Source organism: Coffea arabica, chromosome 11c, assembly GCF_036785885.1.
Source record: "Coffea arabica cultivar ET-39 chromosome 11c, Coffea Arabica ET-39 HiFi, whole genome shotgun sequence".
Taxonomy (NCBI): Eukaryota; Viridiplantae; Streptophyta; class Magnoliopsida; order Gentianales; family Rubiaceae; genus Coffea; species Coffea arabica.
Window position 1 is genome coordinate 43,016,557 of NC_092330.1, and position 12,124 is coordinate 43,028,680.

The following is a 12,124-nucleotide window of genomic DNA, read 5'->3' on the forward strand; positions in this document are numbered from 1 at the left end:
GGTTGCCTGCACTGGTGCAAGCAGATATTGAGGGCAGTTGCCCATCTTACATGTAAAGTTTATGTATAGTAATAGAAGTTACCGACCTTTTGACAAAAAAAAAAAGAAATGGATTATAGTTTTTGAACTTTTACAGTTGGCCCAACTTTTTTCTTTTGAACATGAAAAAATGATTCAATAAATACATATTTTCTAACCTTAAACACGAATTTATTATCCCATTTGTAGAATAGTTCCACCAGTTATTTCTTAGCATTTTATTCTAACCTATCCTTAAACACAAGTTGATTTGGAATTCTAACAATAATCTAGTATATATATATATATGTATATATATATATATATATATATATATTCAAGAACCTAAAGAAATCTGTGAATACAAATATGAGATATAAGAGGAACGTGCGACACAGATGATGGAGGCAAAGTAAAACGATGGAGACGGCAGAGTACTGACTAGTAGATTCATAGTCAATATTTTCAATATTAGCTAACATGTGTTCTTTTTGGGTATAATATAGTGGTTAATATTTGTTTTCATGGAAATTTTATAGTACTTTCAGATCCTAAATGAGATTAAATTTAGGACAAATTACACTTTATCCTCTATAGTTTAGTTTTTTAACATAACCCCCTCATGATTTGGATTAAAGTATCAAAGTGACGGAAATGATCATTCGTAACGGAACCTTTTAAAATGTTAAAATTACCCTTATAAATACATGACACACTAACCCGTATGATTTTATATTTTACCATATAACCCTCTTTTGGTTTAAAACTTTACCATATAACCCCCTTATGGTTTTGGACTAGTCACTGAGCATATTTTACTCTCTTCTTTTTATCCTCAACCATTGCATGCAGATGCAAAATGATAAACAAATATCTAATATTGTGCAAAACTTCATCGGCCTGTCTTATGGGGCTGTAAAATGAAGATGATGTCTTCTTCTCCAATAAATCACGATTTTCCTCTTTGCTAGTTAATTTTCTTTTATACTAGCTACAAACCTAATCAGGTTAATAGGGACGAAAAACCATCCAAATATCCCCAGATGAAAAAAAGATCACGGCACTTCGACAGACTGCCCGTTGAAATTTTGTGCCACACCTTTTTAAAGTTCACTGAAGCGTAAATACAGACGCTTTTATCAGCAGCTGAAATTTGTTAATTTGATCAATCATCTGCATCTGCATCATAAATCAACCTAAATCTATAAGTTCAAAAGAAAAAAGTAGTATGTATAACAAATGTCCCATGACTTAAAGACTAATGTCTGTGATTGTCAACTCATTGAGTTAATTCTAAGGGATTTTTTTTTTTTGAAAAAAAGGAAGAAAACAACTCATGATGGAATGATCTTATGGTTCTTAATTAAGTTCAAGAATTTGCAAGCAGAATTTAAGGTGCACAAAATCCTAAACTATAATATTACGAGGCTCTACAGTTATAGTATCAGTTAGAAAAGCCTAAATCCAACTTCTGAAAGGAGACCAACGGCCATAGATTTTCTGAAGAGGAAAAATGTACAGCGTAGCTCGGCCCAAGCCCAAAAACCGAGCCACATCAACTTGCCAACCACAAACCTGAAGCCGGGCAATCCGGGGTTGCAACTCACGCACCATCTGCTCGCCTAGACCACGATCACACAGCTGAGCACGCCCTCTTTCAAACCGGCCAAAAAAAAAAAAAAAAGGAGGAGAACTCAACAGTAGAACTTGGTAGAGATTCTCCTCCTCCCAAGTTGGCTCTAGGGTTTCTTCGGATGAAATCCAACTTGATGCAGTGTTGTTGTACTGCAATTCTCTCTATCATTCGATTGGTATTGGTAGATAAAAAGTCAAGTTAAAATTTGGTTCTTTTCCTAATTCCTCTATGGCAGAGACTTCCCGTTCTCGAGTCACCATAACCCTAGGTCGCGCTGGTCAGGTAAATTCCTTAATAAAAAATTTCAGTTTCAGTTTTATCCCTTTTTGGTTTTTCCTTGACCTTTATTCATTTCATGATTGGGTACTCAGTTCCCTGGGAAAATGAGAAAATGGGACATTTGATCGTTTATTATCATCAGGTGGTTAAAAGGGCAGGTCCTGGTGTTGATGATAGTAGTTCATTTGCTGATTCACAACATCCCGTTGGGGCTAAAAGATCAGTTAGGGATAGGCTGGGAAGCAATGTGGATTCATCATCCAATTTTAACAATAAACGGTTTGCATCATCTATTTATTTTTGTATGTTGATTTCTTTACGTTTTTGTTCATGTGTAGTTAATTACATTCATTTAAGCTAATCTGCCGTGGAGGGAATTGGTGGAATGTCTATTCCGTTTCGTGAAAATTTGGTATTTTTGAGCAAGGGTAGTATGAAGCTGGCTTATGCAGAGTTTGGATTTAAGATCAGAATTTTATTGTTGAAATGTATGGTTTTTGCAGCCAGCGAGGAGATGTTAGTAGATTGAGTCGAAGTGCCTCTAACGATGTGGACGGTAATAGATTTACTAGAACAAGTACTACAAAGTTGTTCATAGTTTCTTAGATAATGAATACTTGACTGATTTGGAAATCCTGATCTTTTTACGCTGAAGAAGATGTTACTCTGAATAAAGATGACTTGCGGTTCAAAATTATGCACAAAACTAGTCTTAACAAGGGTCAAAGTTCCCGCCAGCTGAATGGAATGGACCTTCGTGACTTGCTGTCAAGGCCTGCCCAGTCTTCAACAAGTAGCCTAGGTACGCAGCAATGGATGCCTCAGCTGAAGGATCCAAGAAAGCATTTTCCAGAGCCGAGGGACGGTAGACACCAGATGCTAGAGCCGAGGAATGCTAGATATCTTATGCCTGAACCAAGTGATGGTAGACGACATGTTTCAGAACCCAGGGATGCTAGGCAGCCCCTTTCTGAATCCAGGGATGTTAGATATGTCATGCCAGGGCCAAAAGATGATAGAAACCTTAGGCTGGGATCAAATAGTTCAAGCTTTCCTGGTCAAATTCGATCCTCACGAACTACTGATTCTTTGCCACATTTAGACTCGTTAAGAAATTCTTATTCTCCTTGGACTTTGGATAGTTTGAGGCAAGGAGGTAGGGTTGCAGGTTCTTCTAGAGGTCTCACTCCGTCAAGGAGGAATGAAGAGCTAGAGGAACTGCCTCTAGTAAGGGCTTACAATGAATCTAGGGGGAGTTCATATATGAGCAAGGAAGCTTTGGAACATTCATGCCCCATCAGTTCTGCTCCTTACGTGGCAAAAACAGCACAAACGGCTGCTCCTGCAAAGTCCATGGCACCGCCACTTGCTTCGCTTCCTCCATCAGTTACTCTTTCACAGAGAAGTTCATACACAGTATAAAAACTACTAAACTCCTTCCTTTCCTCTTTCTGTCCTGGAATTTTCGTGGTGACACTGCTTATTGCTATGATAGCTAACTCAAAATGCCCTTCCAGGGCAGCTAACTTGAATTTATAGTTGAATTAAATGGCACCATGGGGTGTTTTCTCAACTTAGGGTCATTCTCAGTCGCTGCCATGAATCTCCTTCTGTCTAGTGGAGTCTTTCTCTATAGCTGTAGGAAACACTAAGCAGAATTTATAGCAAAGTTTTTGGATGTCAATGTCAATGCACTTCCCGCTCCCTCCCTCCCCCCCCCCCCCCCAACAACAACCCAAAAAAAAAACCCCATGGGAAACAGTTAAAGGTGTGCACAGCAACCCTGTCTGATCAAGGGAAGGGGGGGTTAAAAAAAAAAAAAGTTGTCACCATCAAAAGCATTAAGCTCTAATAGTACTAGTTGTGTGTGCTCAACACATCCATGCCTTCTTAACGGCTTATTTTTCTGCAGGTTGAGGATCAACCTACAGTTGATAGCTTTTTGCATTCCCTGGGGCTAGATAAATATGCCATCAACTTTAAGGCTGAGGAGGTATGTGTCTTTTTTTTTCTTTCAGTGTTCTTGCAGTTGGAATTTGTTATTTTGATGGTAAGCAACGTTCACCTAATATGATGTTTTTCTGGAAAACCATTATCTTAATGCATAATTAGGAATTCGAACTATGGCAGTAGCAGGCTTGCTTAGGATCCTCCTTTGCTTTGTTTTTTGGTTTCTCAAATGATTCTCATGCAGGTCTTTATGGGGCCTTTTTTAACATTCACCTGAAAGGCTTGTGGCATGGGATATCAATTCCATAGCTCTGATCCTGCTTCTTGTAGCTTTGAAATTCTTCATATATTCTATATTCACCTAGTGTTCTCCTTGCTATCCTTTAGGTTTAGTAATGGTAAAGTGTTGCTGTATTACAAAATAAAACCTAAGCAAAAAGAACCAGATTTACAAGATAAGGAGAATGAAGGGCATTGGAGGTTCCTATGTAGATTCTTAAGGTTTAAAGCTTAAAACCAACACCCACGCAACCCCTGACCCCCTCCCCACGCATCCCCCACTGCCCCCCCCCCCAAAAAAAAGAAAAGAAAAGATAGCCCTTTTAGAACAAATATGACATCTGATTGTAGAAATTTTTTATGTTGATTGTATTGCTTATCAGGTGGATATGTATGCATTGAAGCAGATGCGTGACAATGACCTCAAAGAGTTGGGAGTACCCATGGTAATCTTTGAGCAGCTATTTTGTTCATTGTTTGCTCAGTAGTTCATTGTGTCATGTTTTTCCTTCATTTTTGTACGGGGGCACTTTTGCATAAGGTTTCATTGGACCATCCCATACACAGAGATCTCTGTTGTTATCAAAATATGGTATATTTAGTTCCTTAGCTACAGTTTTCTACCTAAAGGTTATTGTAAAGACTTTTCTTTTTGGGTGAAACAGAAAAAGCTTTGTACGATTGATGTGTAGCTTAATTAAGCACACAAGAATCTTGAAGATAAGGCTATTACATGTGCAGACTTAAACCATAATGGTGGCTTTTGTCGGCATAGGCAAAAGATTGTGGAATTTCTTCGAGTATGCTTTTTCATGTGATTTTAACTAGAAGGGATCAAATTGACACCTTGTCAGCACGTTCTTTTCTTTTTTGGCGTTTCCTGATTTTTCTTCCGTCTAGATGGTGTTTTACTTGAGTAGGTTAATGATATAATTATGGTGATTCTTGATGGCCAGGAGTAAACTGCAGTCATTAGTCCTACAATTGTTATGTCCATCACCTATACAAAATTGACACCTCATGTTTGTTTTCTTCACGTTTTTGTTTTTGGAATCTCTATTCGGCCGCTATTATTTACTGGAAACTAACTGTAACTTTGGGCTTAAGGATGCCTTTTTCCCTTTTAACTGTCCTACTTTACTATCTTGTTCCTTTGTCATATAAAGAGTGTTCGTGTTAATGTATTGTAGGGACCCAGGAAAAAGATCATACAAGCCCTGCTGGCTCGAGCTAAGAGGCAGATATGAATCACACTTGGGAGGTAGATAACAAAATGTGGTTGAGAAGTTTCTAGAAAAGGTTAAGGGCAATTTTGGACCCTACAACACATGGAGATTTGTTCTGAAAGGGTTCTGGAAGGCTATGCATGACCTACGCACACCCATATAGCCTTTGAGATGTAATGGTGGTGGTTGATAGTTGCTGATAACATGTATAATTTTTGGCGGTGTTAGTTTCTAACGGCTAATGTTATATGGAAGATGTCCTGGTTTTACTTACTTTGACCTCTAAACGAGATTTTTCTTTCCTTTCCTTTCCTTTCGGGTGCGATGAGGGAATTAGGGGGCTAGGGATACAGGGAAACGGAATTTGAATCCCATTCCCTTTAGCTTGGCAGACGTTTGTGAATGACCAATGTGCTAGCCCCAATGGTTATTCTCAGATTCTATAGTCTACATCTTTCGTTCTGCTCATCTCCTAGCATGGGCTTTTTTTTTTTCTTTTAATGTTTGATAGGTCGGTGCCTTTTTGTTGCTAATGTGATTGCGGGCATTGTGGCAAATTGGAAATGGTAGCCAAGTAAGCGTAGTGGAAAAAAAAAATGGTAAACACTAGACATGGCGGATTAGGAGATGCAGGTTACATATGAATAGCTGGCAAAATAGGGGGGGAAAAAAAAAAAGAGGTCCTGAGAGTATGAGAGAAATTATTTTTGGACATTTCGTCGATTCCATGTGATGCGTAATTAGGTTGTGATTAGTGAGTGCGTGTCTCTGTTCCAAGTACACAACTAAACGGGTTAAATCCCTAGTTTTCTCAAGGCGTCCAAAACTAGGTGATACAAAACGAAAGCAGAATCTTTTTAATATTTGTGCGGGACACGACAGAAAGATAGAGTCGTAGTAGTAGTAGTTAATTGACCCCATTGAAGAAAATAGAAATGTGCGTCTGTACTTGGGAACAAAATTAGGTGTAATAGTGAAGCAGTTGAAGGCTCTGTTTTGAGTTGTAAATAAATGTCAATGGAATTACCGGTGCAACCGATTCAGAGAGAGAGCTGATGGTAGCTTGAAATGATTCCAAATCGACCTAAACTCCGTATCCTAATAATCAATAAAGACGTGTTGATTGTTCATTATTACCTAAGAATTCTAAGCTAACCCCATCATGTTAAAAAAATTTTCTTCTGTTTTAGGTTTACCAGACAACCGGTGAACTTGTTGGCAGGCAGGCATGTAATACTAATGCCCCCTCTCCATTCTCCATCATTTCTTACTTTTCTATCTCTCTCGAATGTTGTCTAATCACGAAAATTTTATCAATTTAGTTTGATGGCACCGTGTCTGCGCTCATTGGGGATGATTGTTTAATCTTCTTGTTGTTTAAAAGAAAAGCCGTAATTAAGTTAAACTTATTTTTTTAAGTCGCAATATATATATATATATATATATATATATATATATATATATATATATATATATATATATAATGATGGATACATCTGTACTTAATTCTTCTACTGAACCCCAATACGATGTTTAGACTTTTGGTTTTGGGGGAGTCACTTTCGTTATGATTTGTTTGGTTCAGGCTTACATTAGACGTCTGGCTTTCGTGCAGAGGCTGTTTCTTGATTTTGAATACCGAAATTGCCGAGTTCCACGTCTGGGAGCCAATTCTCAATCTTTCCAAAACACGTGCCCTTTTAATCTTTACTCACATGAACTAATTCATTTGTGGGAGGTAAACTAATTACGTACCGTACCACCCCACCCTAAACTCGTCTGGCTGAATAAAAAATGACCTGAATGATGTTTTAAGTTCTTTGTACAGTAAAAATTCAATGAATTTCACAGCCACCAATGCTTGATGGACATACATGCACTGAGAAGTTTTAACACTTGAAAAAAGCGCCCGTTTGTTGTTAGGAGAGTGTTGTTTTGGGGGGGTTGCTTGATTTGGGTTTGGATTTCTAACAATTTTACTGAGCTCTCCTGAGGTTTTGAAAATTACATATACCTCCCTTGATTTGATAGTTTTAGTAACAAAACCTTAAAATAATATTGACTTAGTCAAATTTTTAAATGAATATCCAAAAATGCCCTTGTGTAATGAGTTTTAATTTACTTCCCTATAAAGTTATAAGATTATCTAATGTAATTATAATGAAAAGGTACCAAAATTTTCATGTCCATACCTACTATTTGATAAACAACTATAATAATAATAATTTTATTACTATGGTAGGATACTTTTGATGGTATTTTATTATGGATTTAGATTTATAAGATAGAAAATAAAATGTTGAAATAATTGATTCAGAATTTATGATTTTTTTTGAGTAGTGAGATTATCATAATTTAGTAGTGATTTTGGGCATTTCTTTTTGATTTATTGTTAATTTTAATATATATAAAAAAAAAGAAAACAAAGATTAGCGAAAAAACATCGGATTACGTATAAAGTTAACTCATCAAAAAAATTATTAGTTCGACATTTGGTTACAATAGAAACTAGAGATAATAGTGATAATTTTACAATTTTATTGGCAAAAAATTAAAATAAAAAGGAATAAGAAGGAAAAATAATGAAAAATAATTTTAAAGTCATTCTAAGCATAACATACCAAATAAGGGAATTTCATTAAAATATTTAAGAGTAGTGTTGTCATTTCAAATGACAAGAGAGATATGTGTAATTTTTCAAATTTCAGGGAGCCCAGTAAAATTGTCATAAACCTCAGGGGAGGTTTCTAAAATTATCCCTTAAGTAAAACTAGGATATATTAAGATATTTGCTTTAAAATATTCAAAATCACTTTGACTCGTAGCTTGCCTCTTTCCCTTAGTTTGAAATGGCCTGCTAATAAAAAACATTATTGATACTAACAAAAAGTAGCTGCTATTATGGTTCAACTAATCTGTTGAGACACTCGGAAAAGAAAAATCTTCAGTCGATAAATGATGGAGTAAGTATCTAAAAATTTTTTTTACGTGTGCTGTGAATAGTACGTTATCGACCAGAATACCATTGCTCAGTGAGTTCTGATAGACGTAGGTTCCATCTGCATATGCTTGGTTGTGCAACCATTCAATAACGAACCCGTAATAAAAATTTAAAAAAAAGGCCTAGCTACTGTCTTTTCAAACCGGATATATACAGGCCAATTCATTCACGGTAAATTATGTGACATGATCGCAGAAAACTTCTTGATTTAACAAGTTTGGCTGTTTCTTGATTTGGAATCTGAAACAAACAGCCGAGTTGCATCTCAATCTTTTCAAACACGTCCGGGCCCTTTGAATCCCACTTACATGAACTAAAATTTTGATACTGGCTGGAAAAAATTAAAAAAAAAAAAAACTAATTAAGCATTCTACTTCCGATTAATTGGAGATTTGCATTAATGATTCTGGAAAGCTTTTGTACTGTAGATTCAATGAATCTTACAACCGCCAATACTTGCCTTCTCATGCAGAGAGCTAGCAGCAGTATAAAACACTTTCTTAATTGCCCGATTTGAGTTTGGATTAAGTAAACGTGGGATTAAGATATGGAAAAGATATACTTTAAAATCGCTTACTTCAGAAAGAAAAATTAATATTTAAAAATCACATTGACTGATAACTCACCTCTTTCGGTCTTTCTCCTCCGTCGAAGCGGTCTGTCAAACCGATGGGACTAACAAACAATACGGAGGAGGGGCAGCTAGCTATTAGGAGTGGGTTTTCATATGTTGAGATACATCCGAAAGAAAAATCTTCAGGAGATCAATTTCAGCTTCCGTTCAGAAATGATATCTACAAAATTGTATGAGATTAACAAATTAAATGTTTACACCATTTTTATCAGTAATTGTGGTGCGCGGTTGCCTTCCGGGACTGTAAATCGCGTGTTTTACTTGGTATGAAACAACCGGGCCTTTGTAGGCGCTCTATGAATTTTGAAAGATCTTCAATTGATTTAAGCTTGGTCGTGCCAATTCATTAAGATGATCTCATGCAGCTCGGTAATTTTTAACGTGAAAAAAAGGGTATAAATGCAGAAACAAAACTTCTTTTAAGTTAATCCTCCCCAAACCACCATTTGCTTGCCTTTTCAGCCTCTCCTCTATAGCTAGCGTGCGACTGCAACAATGAAGGAAGCCGTCAGGAACCCGGAGGAAAATCAAACAAAGCATAACTACTGATGCAGTTTAGTTACTTGTTAATGTAGAAAAGCTTTTATTCTCAATGTTACTATTTTTGTCATTGTTAGGCGAATTCTTTGCCAACTTAAAATAATATAATTTATGTGTGTTCCCTCAGGACCTTAGTCAAAATTTTTAATGATTAATGACAGATGGGCCTGAAGTCGAACGAAGTATAAAGAAAGAAGCTACGTGATTGACAAACGCAGTTTCCAATCGTTTAAAAAAAAAAAAAAAAAAAAAAAAGATTGACAAACGCAGGCGCCAGCAAGCAACCTCCCAAGACAAGGAATGTCGGGCTGCAAACGAATCGAGCCGTTTGCGAATGGCTCGAGTTGAGCTCGAGTTGGTTCGAGTCGAAATCGAGCTCGAACTCGAATTCAAAATATTAAACTCGTTAACTCGCGAGTTCGAGTATATATATATATATATATATATATATATATATATATATATATATATATATATATATATATATATAATATTTTAAATTTTTTTATTTTAAGTATATATATATTTTTTTTTATTTTAAATGTATATATATATTTTTTATTTTCTTATTTTAATAGTAAAATTACATATATATCCTTAATATTTTATTATTTATTAAAAAAATATTATTTTATTTATTTTTTAAAAAATAAAATAATTATTTTTATTTTTTTCGATCGGCTCGAATTGATTCGAGTCAAACTTGAGCTTTAAATTGCCAACTCATCAAGCTCGAGTTAGGGTTGCAAATGAGCCGAGTCGAATCGAGTTTTGGGCTAATTGAACTGAGTCTCGACTAAATTTTATCAAGCTCGAACTCGAGGAATGAAAACATGCTTTAAAATACTTTGTGCTGTTTTTGTCCTTTCTTAGCGACAAATTCTGCGCCTGCTGCGCTCTTAAACAAGCCTTGCATGCCATAGGATTTCAATTCCCTTCCCGGCGTTGGTCACCGTAGTCTTCTTAATTTAGTGTTCACGAGGGATTCTTTGCCAACTCAATTTTACTAACCATAATACTATATACTTCTTGCTGCTCCTGAGTCAATTTTGGCATTCTCTGGGGTGGAATTTTTGTCCGAAGAACAAAACGAGAAGTTTTATACTACGAGTATAATCACGTGACTTGGTGAGAATGGTTTGAGGTTTTTTGTTTTTGTTCATGCTTCGAATATCAGAATATGATATTGTGAAGTACCAAAATAAGCATGTTTTGAGCTATGACAGTGCAATGGAGATTGAACTAACTTGGTTTTTATTTCCAAAAAAAAAAAAAAGAAAAGAAAAGGTAATGATCAGTTTGATGGTAGGGGCCACCTTAATTTTTGATCCTGTTATCTGCCAGGAGGAGGGTTGGATGAAATGAAAGGAGATAAATCAAACAACCAAGTACCAACCAACCCACCCAGCCACCATTACAAAAAAACACAATCCTCTCAGAGATTGGGTTCCAATTTATTCCACATGTTAAGATAGTGCAATGCTTGATGACAGCATACCTATTTGGAATTCCTCCCCTAAAGCAAGAAAGCAATTGGAATAGACTGGGAAAAAAAAACACAAAGAGAAAGAGAAAAAGGAGTGGGAATTGATGAGAATGAGAGATTTATTGGTGGAAGAAGTCCACTAATGCAGGATCTAGCAAGGAGACAATGGAATAACAACACAATCTTGTAGTTTTTTCTTCACATCTCCCCAAAGCTACAAAGGTGGGACCTAATATGGAACAACTGTCCATCGCAGATGCTTTGCTTATATATTGGATAATACTAGATGACTACTTGATTCACCTTAAACATATGCTTTTGGGCAATAAAATATGGGGTTTGCCTGCCCTAAGAAGATATGCCCAGATCTTAATGAAGACCCTTTCTAGCATATATGCTCTCAAGTCTCATCATCATCCACTTGTTATATTCCTTTGTTTAGCAGCTACTCTCTCTGCAAAATTTTTTAATGCATTCCCCCCTTCAATTGGTCAAGATTAACGTATTTTGGTTTACTTTCTTTTGGCGAATGGGGTTGGATGGATAATTACTATGGAAGCTTCAGTGTATGAACATGATTTTTTTTTGCAGTACTGTAGTCGATGGGACTAGGCACCCACCGATCTTTTATTATATGACTCGTTTTATTATTTGTTAATTACCATATGGCTTCGGTAGAGAACAATACATGAATCCACTGATTAGTTGGTCAATCAAGGTAATCTATTTTAAGAATTTAAGTACAGTGTTAGATTTGGTTCGCCTTCCTTCCAGGTGATTACATCCCCATCTTTGTTTGACTTTTGTTGTTACCGTTCGTATAATAATAACGTTTTTCCTCCTCTTTAAGCATGGAATATTGGTATTTTAGTAATCAAGTTGATTTCTTATAATATTGCATGGTTGTTTAAACTTTTTAAAACTGTTTTTAGTCCATGGTTTTCCTTGCTTAAATATCGATGCTGAATCCGCTTTGATGGGAAAAGTTCGCATGGCACTTATCTACTCTATTAATTTGGAGAAATCAATCTTATAATAATAGTAATATATTATTATTGCATGAAAGATAGCTTCC

At 36.0% G+C, this 12,124-nt stretch overlaps 1 protein-coding gene across 4 annotated transcripts; it reads left to right on the forward strand.

The window, feature by feature from the left end:
- The first annotated feature begins 1,661 nt into the window (after positions 1–1,661).
- LOC140016771 (uncharacterized) lies at positions 1,662–5,661 on the forward strand. 4 transcript variants are annotated; one of them, XM_072070566.1, is made up of 7 exons: positions 1,662–1,936; positions 2,076–2,212; positions 2,437–2,489; positions 2,589–3,349; positions 3,846–3,926; positions 4,546–4,608; positions 5,353–5,661. In XM_072070566.1, the coding sequence occupies exons 1-7, from the start codon at positions 1,883–1,885 to the stop codon at positions 5,407–5,409; spliced, it is 1,206 nt and encodes a 401-aa protein (XP_071926667.1). In that variant the 5' UTR covers positions 1,662–1,882; the 3' UTR covers positions 5,410–5,661. The 4 variants fall into 4 exon arrangements, with proteins under 4 accessions (XP_071926667.1, XP_071926668.1, XP_071926670.1 ...); XM_072070567.1 differs by having other exon boundaries at positions 2,592–3,349; XM_072070569.1 differs by having other exon boundaries at positions 1,703–1,936; positions 2,026–2,212; positions 2,592–3,349.
- The last annotated feature ends 6,463 nt before the right edge of the window (positions 5,662–12,124 follow it).

Coding starts and splice junctions, on each gene's coding strand:
- LOC140016771 (XM_072070566.1), top strand. CDS start 1,883: ATGGCAGAGACTTCCCGTTCTCGAGTCACCATAACCCTAGGTCGCGCT. Junction 2,490..2,588: donor TGCCTCTAACGATGTGGACG/GTAATAGATTTA, acceptor TTTACGCTGAAG/AAGATGTTACTCTGAATAAA. Junction 3,927..4,545: donor TCAACTTTAAGGCTGAGGAG/GTATGTGTCTTT, acceptor ATTGCTTATCAG/GTGGATATGTATGCATTGAA.